General features: G+C 37.3%; 1 protein-coding gene across 2 annotated transcripts; it reads right to left on the reverse strand.

Annotated features, from left to right (window-relative positions):
• Positions 1 to 384: 384 nt before the first annotated feature.
• LOC112748242 (FT-interacting protein 3) lies at positions 385 to 3,943 on the reverse strand. Of its 2 annotated transcripts, none has more exons than XM_029292643.2 (2): positions 3,751 to 3,943; positions 385 to 3,164 (listed from the first exon to the last, which is right to left on the reverse strand). In XM_029292643.2, exon 2 carries the CDS (start codon positions 3,099 to 3,101, stop codon positions 588 to 590), a length of 2,514 nt encoding a protein of 837 aa, XP_029148476.1. In that variant the 5' UTR covers positions 3,102 to 3,164; positions 3,751 to 3,943; the 3' UTR covers positions 385 to 587. The 2 variants fall into 2 exon arrangements, with proteins under 2 accessions (XP_029148476.1, XP_029148477.1); XM_029292644.2 differs by having other exon boundaries at positions 3,779 to 3,901.
• Positions 3,944 to 22,362: the final 18,419 nt, after the last annotated feature.

The following is a 22,362-nucleotide window of genomic DNA, read 5'->3' on the forward strand; positions in this document are numbered from 1 at the left end:
GTTAGGTGATCCGGCATCCGCCTCGACCCGTAAGTTCCCGATCCATCTCTCAACCCGTACTAGAGACATCTTGTACAAATACTTACATAAAAAATTTTAATAATAATTTTTAAATTATATTTAGAATAATACTGATAATATTAAAAAATATATAAAATATTAGTTACTTCAACTCCACATACTAACTATTTTGCTTTTATCATTATATCGCATTTATTATGGCGTCGAGAAGATATTATTTAAATTTATTTAAATTTAAGCTGATTGAAGTATTTTTGTCGGTAAAAAACACAACATTCTAACTAGCGTGTTTTAAAAAATCACATTTGTGTAACCTATTTCTAAATATCTCACTTTGAAAACTATAAATGACTTTTCATTTATGCATGAAAATTTCTGTAATTATTTGTGTCATTCGCGTACCTTACAATAAGACAATTTTAGACTTATTTGGGATTGCTTTTTATTGTTAAACATTTCCGAAGACCGACAATAAGTATTAATAATTCGCTCCATGCGATAGGATTACGGTTTTCTCGTAAGCAGTTTTCCCAATGAGCTGAAACCGTTACGCAACTGGTTTACGTTTAGACCAGTTTGACATTTTCAGAACCACACTGAAGACAAACAATAAGTACTAATAATTCGCCCCATGCGACAGGATTACGTTCAGAACACCCTTCAGCAGTTGGCAATCTTGTGAAGAAGTTGATCATTGACGAGCGCAATTTGCTTCTAAACCATGGTGGTCTCAGTGAGTACATTCCGAATAGAGCAATTAAAACCCGAAGGGGTACAAGATAGGAAATAACAGCAGCGAGCAAGCACAACACCAAAAACAAGAAAGTAGCTCTTGGATCAGTCCAACTTATCAGTGCATGGAATCGCTCAAGTTGTACTGCTGTATCCCCCATCAAAGTTTGAACCCTTGCTGCTATCGTTCTCAGCCTATCATACCTCATCCTAACAACATTATCAGGACAAATCGTGGGGAACGGATCGAACTCCTCGTAAAACTCATCAGGGTTCATTTGGTCAGCACCCAACTGGTCGATACCCGAGGGAGGATAGTGTTGCGGTCGTAAATAATAATAACCTCTAAGCCCCATAAATGTTACGATGAAAATAATGGCTGGAATGATAAACTCCGGAAATAATACTAGAGCAATGAAGATAATCAAGAACGTTACTGAATATAATGGTTTCTCCCATTCTTGGATCGCTTTGAGAAACTTTCCCGTGGCAATAACTCTGTCCATTGCGTGCACCGCCCTAAAAAAGTTACCTTTGCTTCTCCTCAAGCTCCATTTTTCACTATCTTGGAGCATGTACGACACTACCTCCCAGCCCAATGGTGGCTCTTCTTTCCTCAGCCTTAATTCCAACAATCTAATGGCCTCTAACTTTAAGTGATATACTTGCGTTTCCGTCAAGAGATGCACATAATGCATCTTGGGCAGCAATGGCATTGCGTACCTAAGCAGCATATTAGTTACATTGGAACATGAAAGCTTGATACTCAAATAAATCTCTCCCATATTTTTTACTCCAGATGGAACCACGATCAGCAGAGGATAAGATTGAGTGTAGAGCCTATCATTTTCTAGGGTAGACACACCGATTGTTATTTTACCAAAAGTTTTGTCGGCAATTCCAGCATGTTTGGTGTTCTTACCAAAGAACCTATAGTTGTCAAAAACCGCAACAGTCACTACAGTGCTAAGATCATAAACCTCCCAATTGTATTGCTCATTCCACTCAGGTGATAAGCTATCAATCACAGTACGAGTCCGACACCATTTTTGCCCATACTTTGCAACACAATAGGCATTAGTTGCAAGTGTTCTACCATCTTTCGTGGTTTTTTTCATAAGACAACTGGCTCTCAAGATTCGGATCTCAAGCACACCAATTTGGGGCTTCCAGAGAGTTGTGTCACTGGGCCGAACATCACTGCTATACGTTGTCATTTCATCAAACACATGGTAGCCTCCATCAAGTGAAAGTCGTAGGTGCACACGAGGAACATGCCTTGTACCTTCTTTCCCAAAGAGGCTTTCAAGGCTAAACCATTGCGAAGCAACAACCCTTTCGTCAACTCGCTTTTCTATGGTATCAATTGGAATTTCCACCTTGCACACGACCTCACTTGTCCGTGGGTCAAGTAGATCTTCAACGGAAACCAACAATGAATTATTTAGAAAACTCTCTTCTTCAACCACGAACAAGAACTCCTCGTTCCAGTAAGGACTCGAGAAGCTTCGAGTAGCACTGGAAGTTGCAACAACAGTTTTCCAGTTTTGGCTTCCCACTTGGACTTTGGCATAAAACTGAGGGAACCTCACCTTATCTGCGCCTTTATGCGCTGGCATGATGTGTTCTGCTTCAATAACCGAAACTCTTAGATACCATAGCTTTGGGCAATCATAAATCTTGGATTTTATTAGGCTAAGCTTATCAGAAGGAACATTTTCCGCTGTTTTGGAATTCCATGCCTCTTCAAATGCCTCATCTTCCTGTGTTCCAAACCATATTGATACCATTATCTTCCCATTTCTTTTACCCTTATCTCCGTTCTTGTCCTCTATTCCGTACCACTTTGGAGCCATCTCTTCATCCGCTGCTGCTCTAACAGGAATATCACTCAAACTAAAAGAAATTCGACCCATATATCTTTCCTCTTCCTCTTCTTCAAGGATTTTTTCTTCATGGTCTTCTTCAATGATTTCTTGATCTTCTTCTTCTTCTTCTTCTTCTTCAGTGATTGCGTCTTCTTCTTCAATGATTTTGTCTTCTTCTTCTTCTTCATTGGTTTCTTTGACAATGATTTGCACTGTTGATGACACTATGCATTCTCTGGAGAATGCAAAGACCTTATTCCATTCGGCATATCTCATGATCTGGGGAGTGGGCTTTGTGGTTTCACTGTAGTTGCCAAGTTTCACTTCAGCAACTAACTTAACCTCTCCAAAGAGACCCATGTCTCGTGCTTTCACAACTCTCACGTAAAGATACTGCAATTGCTCCACCGATTTGTTTGAATTGGTTTTATCCTTCCTCCACAACTCATCATCACTGGATAACACAGAGTTTAAGAACATCACGTTTGACTTAGTTCTTCTGATTGTGAATCCTGTTCGAAAAATCTCGTGATTTGTGTCGATCTGCATACCGAACAATGAATGCAAAACGGAGTAATTAATTCAGTACTTGGTGTTGTAATATAAGTTGTAGAATCTCGGATTAAAGAATTAAATAAGAAAATCATTCAGTCTGATTTATATAGGGTAAACCTCATTCAGTATGAGAGTATAAGAAATTAGAGAGATTTCATAATAGATTAATAGGTATGAACTCAGCAAATCCCTCGAACTCAATGTTCAGAAAATCACGGTCAAAGTCCAATGCTAGATGTCCAACACTTTTAGTTGAAAAAAATAGAAAGTTGTCTAGTGTTGTTTAAATACAAGAGAAAAATAAATAGAAAGTGTTGTCATCTAACATTTCCTGAATTTTGTTCCAACGATGGAATCTGAAAAAAGCAGAAGAGTTCTTCTCATCACTGCTCGGAAATACGCGAGTTTTATATCATGTTAAAGGAAAATATAATAATAATGAGTGTGCTATTGAAAAGAGCTGAATAGAAAATTAAATAACATTCAAGGAATTATAGTAATTAAGAACCGGAGAACGGAAAACAGGAAAATATAGAAAGATATTATGAAAGTGGAAGGAGAACTCAATGCATACAGTAGCCAACCCTTCTCTGATAACCCACCCGTTGGATGAACCAGCAGCAAGCACGGACTAAAACTGCGTCCTGAACTTTCTTTCAGAAACTCTGTCTAACGGAATGTGGAAGTAAAGCAAAACAAACTACTCTATTTTGACTTCACAAGCTAAGCTAGCCAGCCCGACCAGATTTTTGTTTTATAGAATAAACATTTAAATTGATTTGCAAGAAATTTTATATCAAATACTTTAATTCTTAACAATTTTTATTATCTAAAAATTTTTAAAAGTTAATTCTTGATAAATTGATATCTGTTATTTTAAAAGGTGAATTGTATTGTTTTAAACTAATGCCTTCTTAAGCAGTTTTTTGTTTTTTTTTTCTTTTTTAATTTTTATTTTTTTTTTTAAGTTACAAAAAAAAAAAACTAATTTAGCACTTACTTGTCTTATAATCAAATTTATTAGGAGCGATATTTACTCTATTTTATTTATTTATTTTTTTACTTTTTTTTGAGTAAATCACTAAAATGAATCATTCTAGCACAAAGAAAGATTCCAAAAAATTGAAAAGATAAAAAGGTCCTTTCGAGATGGTAAAAATTTGAGAAAATGTTAACCGAAAATGCCAACATGATAAATGTGATTATGTTATTAGTAAATCTTTTAAACATCAAAATAATCAATCACCTCCGGCCATAACTTTGAATTTTGTAATTTTTTATTTTATTTTATTTGAAATCTTTCAATTTTTGGCAATTGTAAGAGGAAAACCATAATTTTTTTCAACGTATCTTCCAACTCAGCGATCCGGTATATTAATGATTAATTTGTTGTGGATCGAAATTTCAATCCATTTAAAAGTTTGCAGTTGGCTAATGAGTTATTGTATGTACAACACATTATTCAAATTCCTGACACTTGCTTAAGTCGATTAGTGAACTAACCACTAGACTAATCTAACTTGGTTAAAATCAAAATATTTTTATATACAAAATACACACAAAAATGTGTTAAACGACATATGTATTTGCACACAAATACACAGTAGCTTATTTTAGCATATAAATAACATTTTTGTGTGTGTGTGCGCATATATATAGGTTTAATTACTCTATTGGTTCTTATAGTTTCACCGAAATTTCAATTAGGTCTTTACACTTTTTTTTTCTTTCAATAATTGGGTCCCTACACCAATTTTTATTTTTTCAATTAAGTCCCTCTTGACAATAAACGTTACAAAAACGTTAAAGATGAATAAATTTACCATTATATCCATTATTTACTCTATACAAATAACTCATACTCAGCAGAGTTCTAACTCTCCTCTCCTTTATCTAACCTTTCTCTCCTCCTCTATCTGCTTCTCATACCTTGTGAACACTCATGGCTCCAACAACATCCATGAGCTGCAACCGGAGGAACTTTGGCTCCGTACTGGCAAGCTCGATCAGAAGCTCCAGCGCCTCCTGTGTAGTGGCCTCCTGACCGGAATTCAGTGCCTCAATCAACGTCCTCATCATGGCCGGCAACAAATCCTGAAATCGGTCCCAATCAGCGGAGCCATGCAAGCACTGAATGAAATTAATAACCGCATTCAACGCAGCGATCTACACATCAGAATTTGTGGCTGGAGAGGTCAAGTACTGGAGAAACAATCTATGAAGATGCTTGATGTGAGGCGTGAGTGACTTCTCGATATACTGAGTAACGACCCGACTTTTAACACCTCATGAGTATATTAAAAATAAGTGTTACTACATATATGCATAAAACTCTAACTCTTTATTAAGTAATATATGAGCCTAATTTGCTGTTAAAACATAGTTATTTTGTGGGGCAAATTTTTCTTTAAAAATCGTGATTGATTTATCATCATAAGCATATATACAGAGATAATTAGTATCACAAACATAAATATAATAAGAGATATACACATATCGTCATACATCGATACAGCGCTTACAGACCCTGTCAGTACACATCTCTTAAGATAAATATATATACATATACATAGACATAGACATATGACATTTCCAGGTCTTGACTTATCCAAGAAGTCCCTAGGCTGGTACCCAAACTAGCCTAAACTTTACACTCACCTAGTCCCTCTATGATACAAAAGTGAGGGAATAATACTCTAAGTCTTCAAAACTCGACCAAGATGAATGTCATCAAAAGGCAAAATTTGATGGCACAATCTTGGCAAGTGCACCAAATCGCTTCAAGTCATATCACGATGAATAGATATCGTTCCCACGAGAATTAAAGGATTGAGCAATCAAACTTCTAATTGAATCTTCTAATTAGATCAACCAAACTTTTGTAAGAGGGAGGATGTGAATCTGGAAATAACAAAAAATAGTAAAGTGGAATGTTTGGTGTGAATGAATGCTTATGAAACAAATAGAGAAATAAACAGTGAATAAAGATGTTAAAGGTTTCAGAGATATTTAACTTTCTGGAAAGAAAATCCTTATGTTTATTTACTTTGATTTATGCAAAATACTTTCACGACAAATCATATAAAATCAAATTCCAATTCATTGGTAATTCAATCTTTTTTTAACTTGTTTAATCGCCAATTCCTCAGTCAATTAATTAAGAGAAAGAGGTTAAGCACAATTTCAATTTAACGTCGCACAACCTTCAAAATACTATTCCTAGTCAATTTGAAAAATCATGAGAATGAGTTTCAAGCTAATCCCGATATTAACTTTTCCAAGAAAATAAAGAGATCCAAAACAGAATTAGAATATTTTTCAATACTTCTAACGATTAAGATAAAGAACGAAACTCAATTCTTGAAAAAGTATCAATGCATTAATCAAAATAAAAGAAACAATCACATTACTAATCCATGAAAATCAAACAAAGCTCCTAACCCTTAATAAAAGAGACTTAGTCACTCATGATAAACAGAAAAACAAAAGCTAATGAATGAGATGTTGGATGCTAGTTGATTCCTTCGTGAATAATATTTTTCTTATTTATATCTTAAGTCCTATCCTAAAATTTAAATTCAAAATAAATCTAATGTTATCTTTTGAAGGATAAGATAGCTAAAACAACAATTCAAATATAATCTAAAACCAAATCTTATCGTTCTAGAAGATGCTAATAATAACTAATCATTGAAATCTTGAATCTTTGGGTTGAATTACAAATTCTTGGAAGAGGATCAAGGACCTGGCGCTGGACTTTGGACATTGGCACTAGACTTGGATGCATTTTGGATCCCTAGGAGTAAAAAAATTACTTGAAGTTGGGCGCCCAGTATGTTGAAGATCCTCTAAAGTTAGGTGCCCACTACTGGCTCCAGGCTTGAGCCTTCTAATTTCATCGCAGACGCTGGGCTTTGTATTTGGGTGCTGGGCGCCAACTGGGCACTGGACTTAGTAAGTTTGGGTGCTGGGTGCCCGTTTTGATAAATCTTGAGTGTCTGGCACCCATTTTTCTAGGAGTTCAGGTGCCTTTCTTATTTGTTTCTCTTCTCCTGATTTCTTAAAAAATAATTCTAAATACATAATAATTCTAAAACAACTCTAAATATGATTAGTTATGAAAACTTTATTAAAACATAAGAAATTCAAGTCAACATATGAAAACTACTCAAAAGGGTATATAAAAATCACTAAAGATCCCAAGGCATCACAACACCAAACTTAAAACTTTACTTATCCTCAACCAAAAAGAAGAATAAACAGAAGTTATCTTTGTAACAACCTAGTTTTTGGATACACGAGATCTTTTTCTGAAAATACAGAATTTTCCAAAAGATCAGTGAAGGGAATACCTCTTCTATATCATCAAGTATCTCAATCCTCGTTATCATTATGTCATCTCTAAGCCAGACCTCTTATGAGGAAAGCTTGACAACATAGTTGCAAAGAACCTATTTTTTGAGCCGTATCGGTTAGAAGTTTTTTATTCTAGTTTTCGTAATTACTCTCAGTTTGACGCATAGTTGTCAAAACCGAACCGGTGATCGAACCGGTCAGGTTACTGGTTTACTAGTTTATTGTTCAACCGATGAGTTACTGGTTCAACCGTTCTCACGTAAATAAAAATATAAAATAGTCGAAAACCTAAAATTAAAATTTGAAATACATATTTTTACTAACATTTTAAGAACAATTAAGTCGAATTCTATAAATAATTAATACAAAAACAGACATATAATTAGTTCATATTACTATATAGTATCTTAATTAGACACAATAAGAATAACAATCTATAAATTATATTCAAAGAATAATTTCAAGGTCTAAATATTTTTATATAATTAAATAATTATATAAATTTTTTTTCTCAGAATAAATAATTTTTATTTTATTTTTATATTCATTATTATTTTTTATTTTAAAATTAATTAATTTGTACTTCAATTAAAAAATAAAAAATTTGTACTTCAATTTTATATATATATGTATTAGTTAGAAAAGTTTGAAATATATATTATAAAAAGCATTATCAATACTAAAGAAATGGGTTAGTGCAGTGGTTGTCAACTTGGTTTTAAATTCAGAAGACCCAAGATCGACTTCTACTCCTTGCAATATATTTTTCCAAATTTCACAACCCGCATGCTGACGTCAGCATGACGTCATCGGCACGCAGGTTGACCGTTGACTGCATTGTTGACTGGATCGGTTCGGTTCTGGTCCGTGTCGGTTTTGATCGGTTCATTTTCTTAAACAGTCAATATACCAAACCGGACCGGTACAAAGTCCGGTTCACCGATTTTTTGGTCGAACCAGCCGGTCCACAACTATGGTTTGACGAGCCGAACTCGATTCATGAGAGAAGAGAAATAGTAATGTATTATTATTATTATTATTATTATTATTATTATTATTATTATTATTATAACTGCTTGAATAATATTATAATATTACCTGGCCTGTTTTAGTTAAAAATAGAAAATCGGTTTAACCAGGTTCATGGTCCTACTGGTCACTACAAGAAAAATCACTTTTAGCGGCCATTCATTTTGCTCTTAGTGGCAATAAAAATAGTCACTAATATATTTACCGACAATTAGACATTAGCCGTCTTATGCTCTGTCGCTAAAAGGTTTTAGCGACAATTATAATATTTGCCGGTAAAGACTTTTTTAATGGCTGCAAAAAGTATGTAATTTTTAGCGGCCATTTTCTTGGTAATTTATATGGCCACCAAAAGTAATTCTAAAATTGCAATGTTATTCATTTTTAGCAGCCATTACTATTGCCGCCAAAACTCATTTTACTGGCAATTCATATAGCCACTAAAAATAATTCTAAAATTGTAATGTTACTTACTTTTATCGGCCATTACTATTGCCGCTAAAATTTTAAGACTTTTTTTAGTTATATTATACTCATGTTCTTAAAAGTAACAAAGTACCTTTTTTTTGGAATCTCAATTGTTTTTGCTAACAATTATTATTATGCATAATATAAATATACTAAAATTAATTACTACAAAACGAGATATTTCATTAAACTTAAAATTTTAATACACAAATTTCTCTTAAAAAAATAATAAATTATGTTACAAATCTAAATGTAACAGCCCAGACCACCCGCTAGCACGATATTGTCCGCTTTGGCACACAAGGCCTCACGGTTTTGCCTTTAACGATAGGGATGATAGCCGAAGCCCCCCATACTCACTCGTCAAAACGCGTCATGCTAGGGAGAGGTATCCACACCCTTATAAGGCATGCTTCGTTCCCCTCTCCAACCGATGTGGGCCTTATATAATGTAACACCCTACCATACAGAGTCTTATGCTTAAGTCATAATTCAGAGATGGCAAGGTATTACGACCTCTAAAACTAAAATTTAGTACATATAGTAGTATGAATAATTGATTATAACTAGGAGCTTTTGTAGAAAAAGGGGTAAACAAAAACCGTAACTCGAAAGCGCAACACTCCGATCGATAACGTAACGAACAGGGATAAGCTAACGCGAGATCATATATATACAAAGGAGTGTCAAAAACAGGAATATCAAGACTCAAAACCTTAAAGTGAAACGAGGATCTCTATCAGAGATTATAGTAGCAGGTACACCATGAAGTCTCACAATCTCCTTTATGTATAACCGTGCTAGATCCTCAAGGGTGTAAGTCATCCGAATGGGCAAAAAGTGAGCTGACTTCGTTAGTCGGTCCACAATCACCTAGATAGCATCAAAACTGGTCCTAGTCCTTGGCAATCCCGACACAAAGTCCATTGCAATACTTTCCCACTTCCATTGCGGAACCTCTAAAGGTTGCAACATCCCAGAAGGTCTTTGATGTTCAATCTTTACTTTTTGGCAAGTTAAGCACTTTGAAACATATTCCGCCACATTATTCTTCATACCCGGCCACCAAAACATCGCCTTTAAATCATGGTACATCTTAGTACTTCCCGGGTGAATGGAGAATCCGCTCTTGTGTGCCTCCTTTAAGATATCTTGCCTCAAGGTACCAACATCCGGCACAATGATCCTACCCTTGAATCTCCATAACCCATCTTTTTCTTCCGACACTCTCCACTGTTTTCCTTGTTCGATAGCCGGTAACACCTTCCATAACGCTTCATCATTTTCATGAGCCTTTAGGAGCTCGGATTTAAAATCACTCGAGATTTCTAATCGGCTCAAATACAAGGTTCCAGATGCTTCTCGAGCACCAATTTTTAGGCTCTCGAATCCCTTGAGCAACTTCTCCTCTTGAAGCATCATCCAAGCCGCATATAACGACTTCCGACTTAACGCATCCGCCACTACATTCGCCTTTCCCGGATGGTAATTCAACTCAAAGTCGTAGTCCTTCATTAATTCCATCCACCTTCTCTGCCTCATATTAAGCTCTTTCTGATCAAAGAGATATTTCAAGCTCTTATGATTGGAGAAGACTTGGAACTTAACCCCATAGAGATAATGCCTCCACACCTTCAAGGCAAACACGACCGCAGCGAGTTCCAGATTGTGCGTAGGGTAACTAACTTCATGAGGTCTCAACTGTCGTGAGGCATACGCCACCACATTATGATGCTGCATCAGCATGCATCCTAGACCCTTTAGTGAGGCATCACAGTACACCTCAAATGGTTCGTTCGGCTCAGGTAACACTAACACAGGTGCAGTGGTCAACTTTTTCTTCAATGCCTGAAAGCTCTCCTTGCACTCAGGAGTCCAAACAAACGGAGTGTCCTTGCGGGTCAACTTTGTCAACGGCAACGCTAATTGCGAAAAGCCTTTAATGTTCGGTTTTCCGTATCTAATATGTAATGTGGTAGGAAATACTTAGGCTAGAAGCCCTAAGATAGGCATTGAATTGATGATGTTGTTGATTGGTTGAGATATATGATATGATCATGTATGTGATTATGAATATTCATGCCTTGGTTGTGTGATGTATGAGAAAATGCATGTTGTGATATATGCTTGATGAATGATTAAGGTTGAATTGGTGGGTGGTACCATGTTAATGGTGAGTATGATGATGATTATGTATAATGATGGTTGATTGGAAATGATATTATTGGAAATTGGGACGAGATAGGATGCTTACGGCGCAGAGTCGCCAGAAGAGTTACGCCGATCAGAGGCGGAAGCCCTTGGAATTTGAGGAAGGAGATCATGTTTTCCTTAAGGTTACTCCGACTACAGGAGTAGGTAGGGCGATTAAAGCGAAGAAGTTGAATCCTCGATATATTGGTCCATTTCAGATCCTGGAGAGGATTGGACCGGTGGCGTATCGGATGGCTCTATGATAAACCCATATTTCATGAGTTATTTTGTGCTTAGTCTGAGTGATTTATTCAATCCTTCACCCACTTATTCATATTAATTGCATGGTTTTACTTTCCCTTCCTTATTATGTGATGTATGTGAAAAACATGTTTCCTAAGCTTTAATATTAATTATTTTAATTACCTTTATTTCCATTCGATGCTGTGATTAGTGTGTTGAGTAGTTTCAGATTTTCTAAGGTAGAATGACTTAAAGGATGAAAAAGGAAACATACAAAAATGGAGGAAAGCACAAAACGGAGCTTCTGAAGAAACTGGCATCCACACGATCGCATGGACGAAGCGATCGCGTGCCAAGCGCGAATCAGCAGCGACGCGGCCGCATGACTGACGCGACCGTGCGCCTTAAGCAGAACGCACATGACGCGGTCGCATGACTGACGCGACCGCGTGGCAAGGAAATGCTCCGAATGATGCGACCGCGTGACCCACGCGGACGCGTGACAGAGGCCACGCACCAGAAATTGCAGAAAACGCTCATAGCAAATTCTGAAGCCTTTTTTGGCCCAAATCCAAGTCCAGAAGGCATAGACCAGAGGTTATGAAGTGGGAGAATGCATCCATTCAGGGAGAGCTCGCCAATTTTCACTTTCCATGATTTAGATTTAGTTTGAGAGAGGTTCTCTCCTTTCTCCCTTAGGATTAGGATTAGGATTTAGGACTTCTCTTAGTTTGTAAGAGTGACTCTCGATCCAGGTTTAATATTTACTTTAATGCTTTTATGCGTACTTATAAATGTTGCCAACTTGACTTATGAACCCTTTCCATATTATGATTTGAATTAATAATGATATTTGAGGTATTTCAGTTATTGATTGATTTCTCTTTAATTTGTGTTACCATTATTTCCAATCTGAAGATATTCTATTCCAGCAATTTACTTTTTCTCTTTTTGGTCTTGGTTAAGAAATCAGTAACTCAACAGTTATCAAACTCAACATAATTGATAATCGCTATCTTGCTAATTGAACTGAACTTCAATAATCCCAACTTTTTCTTAGGAAATAAATAGGATTCGAAGGTCAAACTGATTAGTCCCTTGACTTTCCTTTGCTTTAGTAAAGGTTAACTAAGTGGAATTTAGATTCAACTTTCATTATTGTTGAGAGAGATAATTAAGTTGGACTTCCAATTTCTTTTACCTTGTCAGAAGTTTGCTTACAGTATTTATTTATTTTAATTGCCATTTACTTTACTTGTCATTCAAATCACTTGCTTCTTACCTTCTAAACTCCGATTACAACCTTTATAGCCAATAATAAGAACATACTTCCTTGCAGTTCCTTGAGAAGACGACCCGAGGTTTGAATACTCGGTTAACAATTTTAAAAGGGGTTTGTTACTTGTGACACCCAAAACATTTGTATGAAAGGACTTTTGAAGGTTTAGAAACTATACTTGCAACGAGGATTTATCCGCAAATTTTTAGACCACGCAAAAGTTCTCTCATCAAAATAGCGCCGTTGCCGGAGAACTGCTAACGTGTGCCTTATTATTGGTTATTGTAAATATTTTTCTTTTGCTTGTTTCTCTATTTTTGTTTTTTCCTTTTTATCTTTATTTGCTACCATGAACTCTCACCCCTCTCGCTTTGAGTTTGGTTCTAACTTTGTTGAAGGAAATAGAAGTTACAGCAGGAATATGCATCAAGGTTAGACCAATCAAAGATGGATGGAGCCAAGAGGATCTAATCAACCCTTTAGGCATCAACACCCTCCGAGATATCCTGGACAAAGACCATTCTACCGTGCATACCCAGCTGAAAGATATGGTGGACAACCTTGTAACTACCAACAAGCCCCACCCCGTGCATATAAACCATCCTTTCAACATAACCTCGAACCACCACACTCACAAGTTTCTCTTCACCATTCGCCACCATATGATCCTTCCTTACCCCAGTACCAATTCAATCACTCCCAACCACCACCACTTCTCTATGTATCATGCCCAAGTCCGGCAACCCGAGAAGCAGAGGTTCGCCTAATGGAAACAGTAAATAAATTTCAAACAACCATTCAACAACTGGAGCAAGTAGTAACTCAATGGGTTTCTAGACTCTCAAATACACAAGGATCAGCCACAGCCCCATGTGAACAGTCTAACGAAGAGCGTAGCATGAAGGAAATACCAGAAACTCCAGTGGATAAGACAGAGAACGAATTCGTACTAGAACAAGTAGAAGAAGCTGCCATTGTTCAAGAAGAAGAGTTGGTTGAAGATCTAGGAGATGCTGAACCTCCATGGGAATCCAGAACTAAGGAGAACTCCGTCAAGGACGCTACAGTTGATGCTAAGGAGGATATTGTACAATCTCCAAGGCAAGTTATTTATGAAGAATCAGACGGAATAACCCAGGACACAAATTTCCTTGATAGTGATAGTCATAAGTCTAGCTCTCTTAGTAATGAACTTGCATCTGCAAGTGAATTCTCTGAGATCGAAGAATCTTCCCCAGATGAATACGAAGATGATGCAGAGGTAGATTTCTCTCAACCTCCAATCTATGACTCGAGTGATGAGGAAGACATAGAAGACTTTGACCAGGGTGATACTACATTTGAAGACTCTTGCAAGGAAGTGGAGAAATTTACAGAAGAACCCAAGGGAGAAGAACTTACAGAACCACCAGAAACACCTACCCCAAGGCCATTGCCACCTAATACAAGCTTCAAGTGGGTACAATTCTTAACCTTTAACTTTGCTTATTCACTTGAATATGGTTTGCTTGAAACAGATGGCCAGCTTAGAGCTCTTTGCGGCTTTAAGAGTAAGAGGGAAATGACTCGTACTCAGAGTTGGTGCACAAGGTTCAATAAGGTTCCACGCTTCACCTCGAAGTACACGGACTGGTATCATGCTTCATTGCATGGATCACGGAGAACGTTTGGTCACCATGGTGAGATTCTACTTTTTAAACCGCCCGGATGGAAACATATAGATCAAGACGGAGGCGGATTTAAAAACAAGGCTTGGGATCCTGGAATCTATTCTGACATTCGTCACCCCGGGAGCCTAAAAATTTGTTTGAAGCTGCTCAGAAGCTTTACATGCCTAGTTTGGGACCCCGGAGGCTATTGGCATTCCAAGCACTGGTGGAGATTTCTGGATGAATTTAAATACAAGCCACCATAACAGGAAGTCCTTCCAATGTCCAACTTAAGGACTTTAACTAAAAATGCTAGGTGGGAGACAACCCACCATGGTATGATCGTTCCCTTTGCAATTTTAATTTTATTTAGTTTTGTTTGTTTTTGAATTTTATTTTTATTGAACCTGGAATCATGCATAGCATTCACATTAAGCATTGCATTCTGCATACTGCATTCTGCATTCTACAAAAAAAAAACGCCATGCAACGCGACCGCATCAGCGACGCGTCTGCATCGCAAGGAGAGGGGAGAAAATAAAAACGAACAGAGAGTCACGCTGGAGCGTGGCTGGAGGCGTGCCAATGGCACAAATCGTCCCATGCGACCGCGTCGCTGACACGACCGCGTCATATGGGAATAATAGCCTCCCACGTGACCGCGTGCCCCACGCGGCCGCGTGACCAAGATTTCGACGTCAAAGTGGTGCACACCCGAAAGTTGTGCGAGAGTGGTGCTGGATTGGTGCTGAACGCATAATCCTTCCCACGCGGCCGCGTGACCGATGCGACCGCGTCATATTCCTTTAAAGCCCACTCACGCGATCGCATGCCCCATGCGATCGCGTCACTTAAAATTTGGCACTAATATGATTTTGAACAGAGAGTTGTACGGGTGCGAGGCTGCCCTCGCGCCAGTAGCATAAACCGTGTCACGCAACGACGACCGCGTCGATCAGTTTAAGCGCAAGCCGCGCGACTGCGTGCCCCACGCGACCGCATCGCTTGCGCCGCACAGCTTATCCTAATTCGCCAAATATCTTATCTTTTCTCCCCCAATCCTAATTTTTCCTCCTTCCTTTCTTACTTACTTCTTCTTCCCTTCTTTCCCTTCTAATTCTTCTTATCTTTTATTTTATTTTACTTAATTTATTTGGATATTTCATTCATTGCATTTTAATTTTGTGCATATTTTTCTTTTCTTTTCTAAATTTATTATTTTACCATTGGTGTTCAAACGTTCTTATTCAACTGTTATATCTTTTCTGGTATTATCTTGGTGCTTATGACTTGTTTTATTTTGGTTAGGTAATATTATTTAAATCAATGCCAATCTTTTATACCTGTATTACTTTTTGCATTGACATGAATTTATATTATCTCTCTTTCCCCACTCTCTTCTCCATTGTTGCAATTTTGCACCACTGGTATGCCATGGCTTCTATTATTTTCTCACGTACATGTTGAAGCTTCCATGTAAATGAGACCCTTATCATTTGGTATTAACCCACCCATACTTCTTTTATTTTTTTATCTCTATTTCCGGGTTACTCTTCTTCCTTTTCTCTTTCAGGATGGCCACCCGGAAGGGAAGCGAAAGACGTTTTATATGGGGAGACAGACAAGTCCATCTGCACAATCCTTAGAGAAAAGCAAAAGTTGAAACAACCCGTCCACCTGCAAATCTCAGCATGCACCGAGGACGATGCAATCTTTAAGTGTGGGGAGGTCGATACCGATCTCCATGGGTTAGTTATTCTCTTCTCAACACCAATGTCTTATTTTCTTCATTAGTTCATTGTTGCATTACATAATAGATTGCATGTGTAGTTGATTGTTTGCATTTAAATACTACTTGGTTGAAAAATAATAAATTTCTTCTAAAGACCCTATTTTTGAAAAATCTCACTAATTCAAATTGAAAATTTTTATGTTAAAACTTGTTTGAGGTTGTAATTGGAACATGGTTTTTGAGCCAAAGAACACACAACCTGTGAGATTTTGAGCTTATTTATATGGTTACATTATTTAACCATAAATTTTTATTCTTGTGTGTTTACTTTTCTATGATTGCAATCTTAACTTTGTTCCATTCTATATGTCCATTATTTAGTATATTTACATGCTTGCATAGGATTGAGGCCATTGTTTGATTTTAGCTCACTTATCCCAAATAAGCCTACCCTTTAAATCACCCTTGTCAGCCACTTTGAGCCTTTTAATCCCCATTTGTTCTATATTTTACCACATCACTAGCCTTAAGCGGAAAACAAATTAATTATCCCAATTGAATCTTTGGTTAGCTTAAGATAGAGATTGTGTATCAAATAAGTGTGGGAAAACTGTGGGAACATGCGTTAATAAAGGAAAAGTATAATGTTTCTAATTTATTTGAATATCAGGAATTTGGGAACCTACTCATGAAAAACCAAAACAGAAAAATAATAGAAAATCCATGTGCATTGATAAGTTATGTTTGTTTCTCTACACAAAAAAAAAAAAAGAGAAAAAAGAGAAAAATCCAAAAATACTCAATAAATAAGTAAATAAGGGGATAAAATTACCCCAATATTAAGTTTAATAAAAGATCAATGCACATGTGATAAAAATTAAAGAAAAAAAATTTTGGTACATGAGTATGGGAATTATACAAAAGTGGGAATTATGGGTAGCTAGGCATGAATTTAAAAGTATATAGAGTATATGTATATTAGGTGAGAGCTTAGGTTAATTAAAGATTCAATTTATAAAGCTCACTTAGCCATATATATACCTTTACCCTTACCTTAGCCCCATTACAACCTTGAAAAAGACCTCATGATGTTTGCATTGGTATATTAAAAATTGTTGATTGGTTAGATGAAGAACAAGGTTTAGAAAGCATGACTAGAGAAGAATAGAGTGAATAACCCTATACACTTGAGAGATTAGAGTGATATACACTACCAGTGAGGGTTCAATGCTTGATTCTATGTTCCCTGCTTTCATGAGCTATCTTCTTATAAGTTTACTTGCTTTTTATTGTACGATTTGAATTAATGGAAATTGGTTTGTATTTGTCTTGGAGAACTTGTTTACTTTTAACCAAGTAGGTAGAAACATTTTTTGCATATAGTTGTATTCATATAGATAGGATTGCATTTCATACATCCTACCATTCCTCTTCATTTTTATAGCTTCTCTTGAGTTTAGCATGAGGACATGTTATTGTTTAAGTGTGGGGAGGTTGATAAACCCATATTTCATGAGTTATTTTGTGCTTAGTTTGAGTGATTTATTCAATCCTTCACCCACTTATTCATATTAATTGCATGGTTTTACTTTCCCTTCCTTATTATGTGATGTATGTGAAAAACATGTTTTCTAAGATTTAATATTAATTATTTTAATTACCTTTATTTCCATTCGATGCCGTGATTAGTGTGTTGAGTAGTTTCAGATTTTCTAAGGCAGAATGACTTAAAGGATGAAAAAGGAAACATACAAAAATGGAAGGAAAGCACAAAACGGAGCTTCTGAAGAAACTGGCATCCACGCGATTGCATGGACGAAGCGATCGCGTGCCAAGCGCGATTCAGCAGCGACGCGGCCACATGACTGACGCGACCGCGCGCCTTAAGCAGAACGCACATGATGCGGTCGCATGACTGACGCGATCGCGTGGCAAGGAAATGCTCCAAATGACGCGACCGCGTGACCCACGCGGACGCGTGACAGAGGCCACGCACCAGAAATTGCAGAAAATGCTCATAGCGAATTCTGAAGCCCTTTTTGGCCCAAATCCAAGTCCAGAAGGCATAGACCAGAGGTTATGAAGTGGGAGAATGCATCCATTCAGGGAGAGCTCGCCAATTTTCACTTTCCATGATTTAGATTTAGTTTGAGAGAGGTTCTCTCCTCTCTCCCTTAGGATTAGGATTAGGATTTAGGACTTCTCTTAGTTTGTAAGAGTGAGTCTCGATCCAGGTTTAATATTTACTTTAATGCTTTTATGCGTACTTATAAATGTTGCCAACTTGACTTATGAACCCTTTCCATATTATGATTTGAATTAATAATGATATTTGAGGTATTTCATTTATTGATTGATTTCTCTTTAATTTGTGTTACCATTCTTTCCAATCTAAAGATATTCTATTCCAGCAATTTACTTTTTCTCTTTTTGGTCTTGGTTAAGAAATCAGTAACTCAACAGTTATCAAACTCAACATAATTGATAATCGCTATCTTGCTAATTGAACTGAACTTCAATAATCCCAACTTTTTCTTAGGAAATAAATAGGATTCGAAGGTCAAACTAATTAGCCCCTTGACTTTCCTTTGCTTTAGTAAAGGTTAACTAAGTGGAATTTAGACTCAACTTTCATTATTGTTGAGAGAGATAATTAAGTTGGACTTCCAATTTCTTTTACCTTGTCAGAAGTTTGCTTACAGTATTTATTTATTTTAATTGCCATTTACTTTACTTGTCATTCAAATCACTTGCTTCTCACCTTCTAAACCCCGATTACAACCTTTATAGCCAATAATAAGAACATACTTCCTTGTAGTTCCTTGAGAAGACAACCCGAGGTTTGAATACTCGGTTAACAATTTTAAAAGGGGTTTGTTACTTGTGACACCCAAAACGTTTGTATGAAAGGACTTTTGAAGGTTTAGAAACTATACTTGCAACGAGGATTTATCCGCAAATTTTTAGACCATGCAAAAGTTCTCTCATCACTTTACCACCTCATCTTTCGAACCTGCACGATGTGTTTTACGTGTCACAGCTTCGTAAGTATACTCCTGATGCTAGCCATGTGCTAGAACCTGAATCGGTTCAGTTGAGGGAAGATTCAGAATTGATGATACTAGTATCAAACAGTTGCGCGGAAAAGAGGTTTAATTAGTCAAAGTGGCTTGGAGTCGAGGCGGTGTTGAGGAACACAATTGGAAACTTGAGTCGAAGATGCGAACGGATTATCCGTACTTATTCTCAGGTAATTGAATTTGAATTTTGTGGGCGAAATTCCCAATTAGGTGGGTAGAATGTAAGACCCGATTAATTAACGGCTAATTAACCCATAAATGAGAATTTATTCTAGAAAGCCAAAAATGTTATTTTTATGGCTAAATGTGATAGAGGAGATTGAGACGAGAATTTCGGTACCAATTTTGTAGAAATCGGACCAAGATTGGACCGAACGGGCCGAACCGGGCCAATCGGACCCAAAGTGGGCCCTTGGCCCAACTAAACTAAACCAAAACCCTAGTTTTCAGCACTCTCTCTCCTCACTTATCACTCAAACACGCTGAAATGGAGTACGGGAGGGGAAGAACACTCTCTCAAACTTCTATCTCTCACTTGATCTTCAAACCACCATAACTTTTGATCTAGAGCTCCGATTGCCGCACCATTTGTGGCCATGCGTTCACTACGGAGAGCTCTACAAAACCCATACAATCAATCTTGAGATAAGCCACGTTTTGCTCTTCGAATTTCCAGCTTTGATTTCGAGTTTCATGAGCAAAAATGTTGAGATTTTGGGATCTTTGATGTTATAGGACCCAACTCTCTTGAAGGAGAAGGTTAATCTTGTCTCCTTGGACCTTGGGTGTGGTAAGATTCTCAAACCTAGTGTAATTTGTTGTTCTATGATGTTTGGGTATTGAGATGTTGTGTATGGATATGATGATTGTGGCTTAGGTTGTGTATATGTGAATATTGGAGCTTGATTGGTGATTTTGAAAAGCTTGGAAAAGGGTTTTGTGTGATAAAATCTGTTCTTGGAGGTATTGATACCTTGAGAGCTTGTGGACAAGTGGTTTGGAAGTGCTCTGGTTGAGCGTGGGAAATCGGCTAAGGTATGGTTTCGGTTTCCCGTATCTAATATGTAATGTGGTAGGAAATACTTAGGCTAGAGGCCCTAAGATAGGCATTGAATTGATGATGTTGTTGATTGGTTGAGATATATGATGTGATCATATATGTGATTATGAATATTCATGCCTTGGTTGTGTGATGTATGAGAAAATGCATGTTGTGATATATGCTTGATGAATGATTAAGGTTAGACTTTTGGGATGAGTGGTTTCATGATATGGTATCAGAGCCAGAACCCGGATCGATGTGCCAGCGAGGGCGCTGGACTCCCTTAGGGGGGTGGATTGTAAGGCCCACATCGGTTGGAGAGGGGAACGAAGCATGCCTTATAAGGGTGTGGATACCTCTCCCTAGCATGACGCGTTTTGACGAGTGAGTGTGGGGGGCTTCAGCTATCATCCCTATCATTAAAGGCAAAACCGTGAGGCCTTGTGTGCAAAAGCGGACAATATCATGCTAGCGGGTGGTCTGGACTGTTACACTAAACAACAAAAAATACTACAAGTCTATAAACTCAAAATGAGCTTCCTGCAAGGTTGCTATGTCCCCTTCTATCTCAAAATGAGCTTCCTGCAGGAGTTACCTGAATGCCAGAATCAAACTGGTTGGTCCATTGAGGAGGAAGCTGCAATAAATAAGTCCAAAAGGAAAAGAAAGGTTGGGATGAATCAATCAATCATGAGATAGGTACACATAAGCAATAGAAGCAAGATTTAAATGGTGGGTTATGTTTTGTTTGAAGCTAAAAGCAAAGGAAGAATAATAAGTAAGAGAGAGAGAGAGAGAGAGAATTAAGAGAGGTACAACATCAAAGGAGCTCTGCCAGTAGTTGGAGATATTAGGCTCACCATTTCAAAACTGTTCCCGAGCATTTGACGTATCTCTGCAAAACTTAAAGCATCATCTTGGGGAAAACAAGTTCATCCACCTCCATGGAACTAGCTAATCTTGGCAATACTGATGACAATTAACCATGTTAGAAACCTTAACATCACGGATGAACATCAACAATTAAAGATATGAATATCTAATAAAACAGTGACCAATAAGGATATGAATATCTAATGAACAACAAAAAAGAACTTTCATTGAGATGTATCTATCTCATTGACCATCTATATAGCCATAGTATTATAGCATGTAGTGTAACAGCCCAGACCACCCGTTAGCACGATATTTTCCGTTTTGGCACACAAGGCCTTATGGTTTTGTCTTTGACGATAGGGATGATAGCCGAAGTCCCTCCCCCTCCCACACTCACTCATCAAAATGTGTCATGCTAGGGAGAGGTATCCACACCCTTATAAGGCATGCTTCATTCCCCTCCCCAACTGATGTGGGACCTTACAATCCAACCCCCTAAGGGAGCCCAACGCCCTCGTTGGTACATCGATCCGGGCTCCGGCTCTGATACCATCTGTAACAGCCCAGACCACCCGCTAGCACGATATTGTTTGCTTTGGCACACAAGGCCTCACGGTTTTGCCTTTGACGATAGGGATGATAGCCGAAGCCCCCACACTCACTTATCAAAATGCGTCATACTAGGGAGAAGTATCCACACCCTTATAAGGCATGCTTCATTCTCCTCCCCAACCGATGTGGGACCTTACATGTAACATATATGTATGTAGCTAAATTTTTATTATAGTGAAGAAAAATCATTGTATTCCAATAGAAAGACGAGAAATTAAATTAGGAATAGAAAGGTGATTAATGAAGGAGACTTGTTAGGGCAAGAATAATTAAATTAGGATTGAAAAAAGTGTATAAAAGACAATTCTTACAAGGACGGTACCTTTGATTCCCCATTGACACTGTTGTCTCTTGTCCAATTCATATGGCATCTTCCAAGCCTTCTCAACTACCAAAAGAAGTAATAAAAAAAACACACTGACTCTCAAAACACACCACCATTATATTCTAATGGGTTTTCAAAATCAACCCATTATATTTTTTTATAATTACTACTAGCTAAGTAGCCAACACATGGTTTGGCTCGTATTATAGAGAAGTCAATTATAGTGTGAGAACTGATAAGCTAAGCATGCATTATGCATATATATGTGACATTATTAAATACACGCACCTTAACATTATAAA

Source organism: Arachis hypogaea, chromosome 15, assembly GCF_003086295.3.
Source record: "Arachis hypogaea cultivar Tifrunner chromosome 15, arahy.Tifrunner.gnm2.J5K5, whole genome shotgun sequence".
NCBI classification, from domain to species: Eukaryota; Viridiplantae; Streptophyta; class Magnoliopsida; order Fabales; family Fabaceae; genus Arachis; species Arachis hypogaea.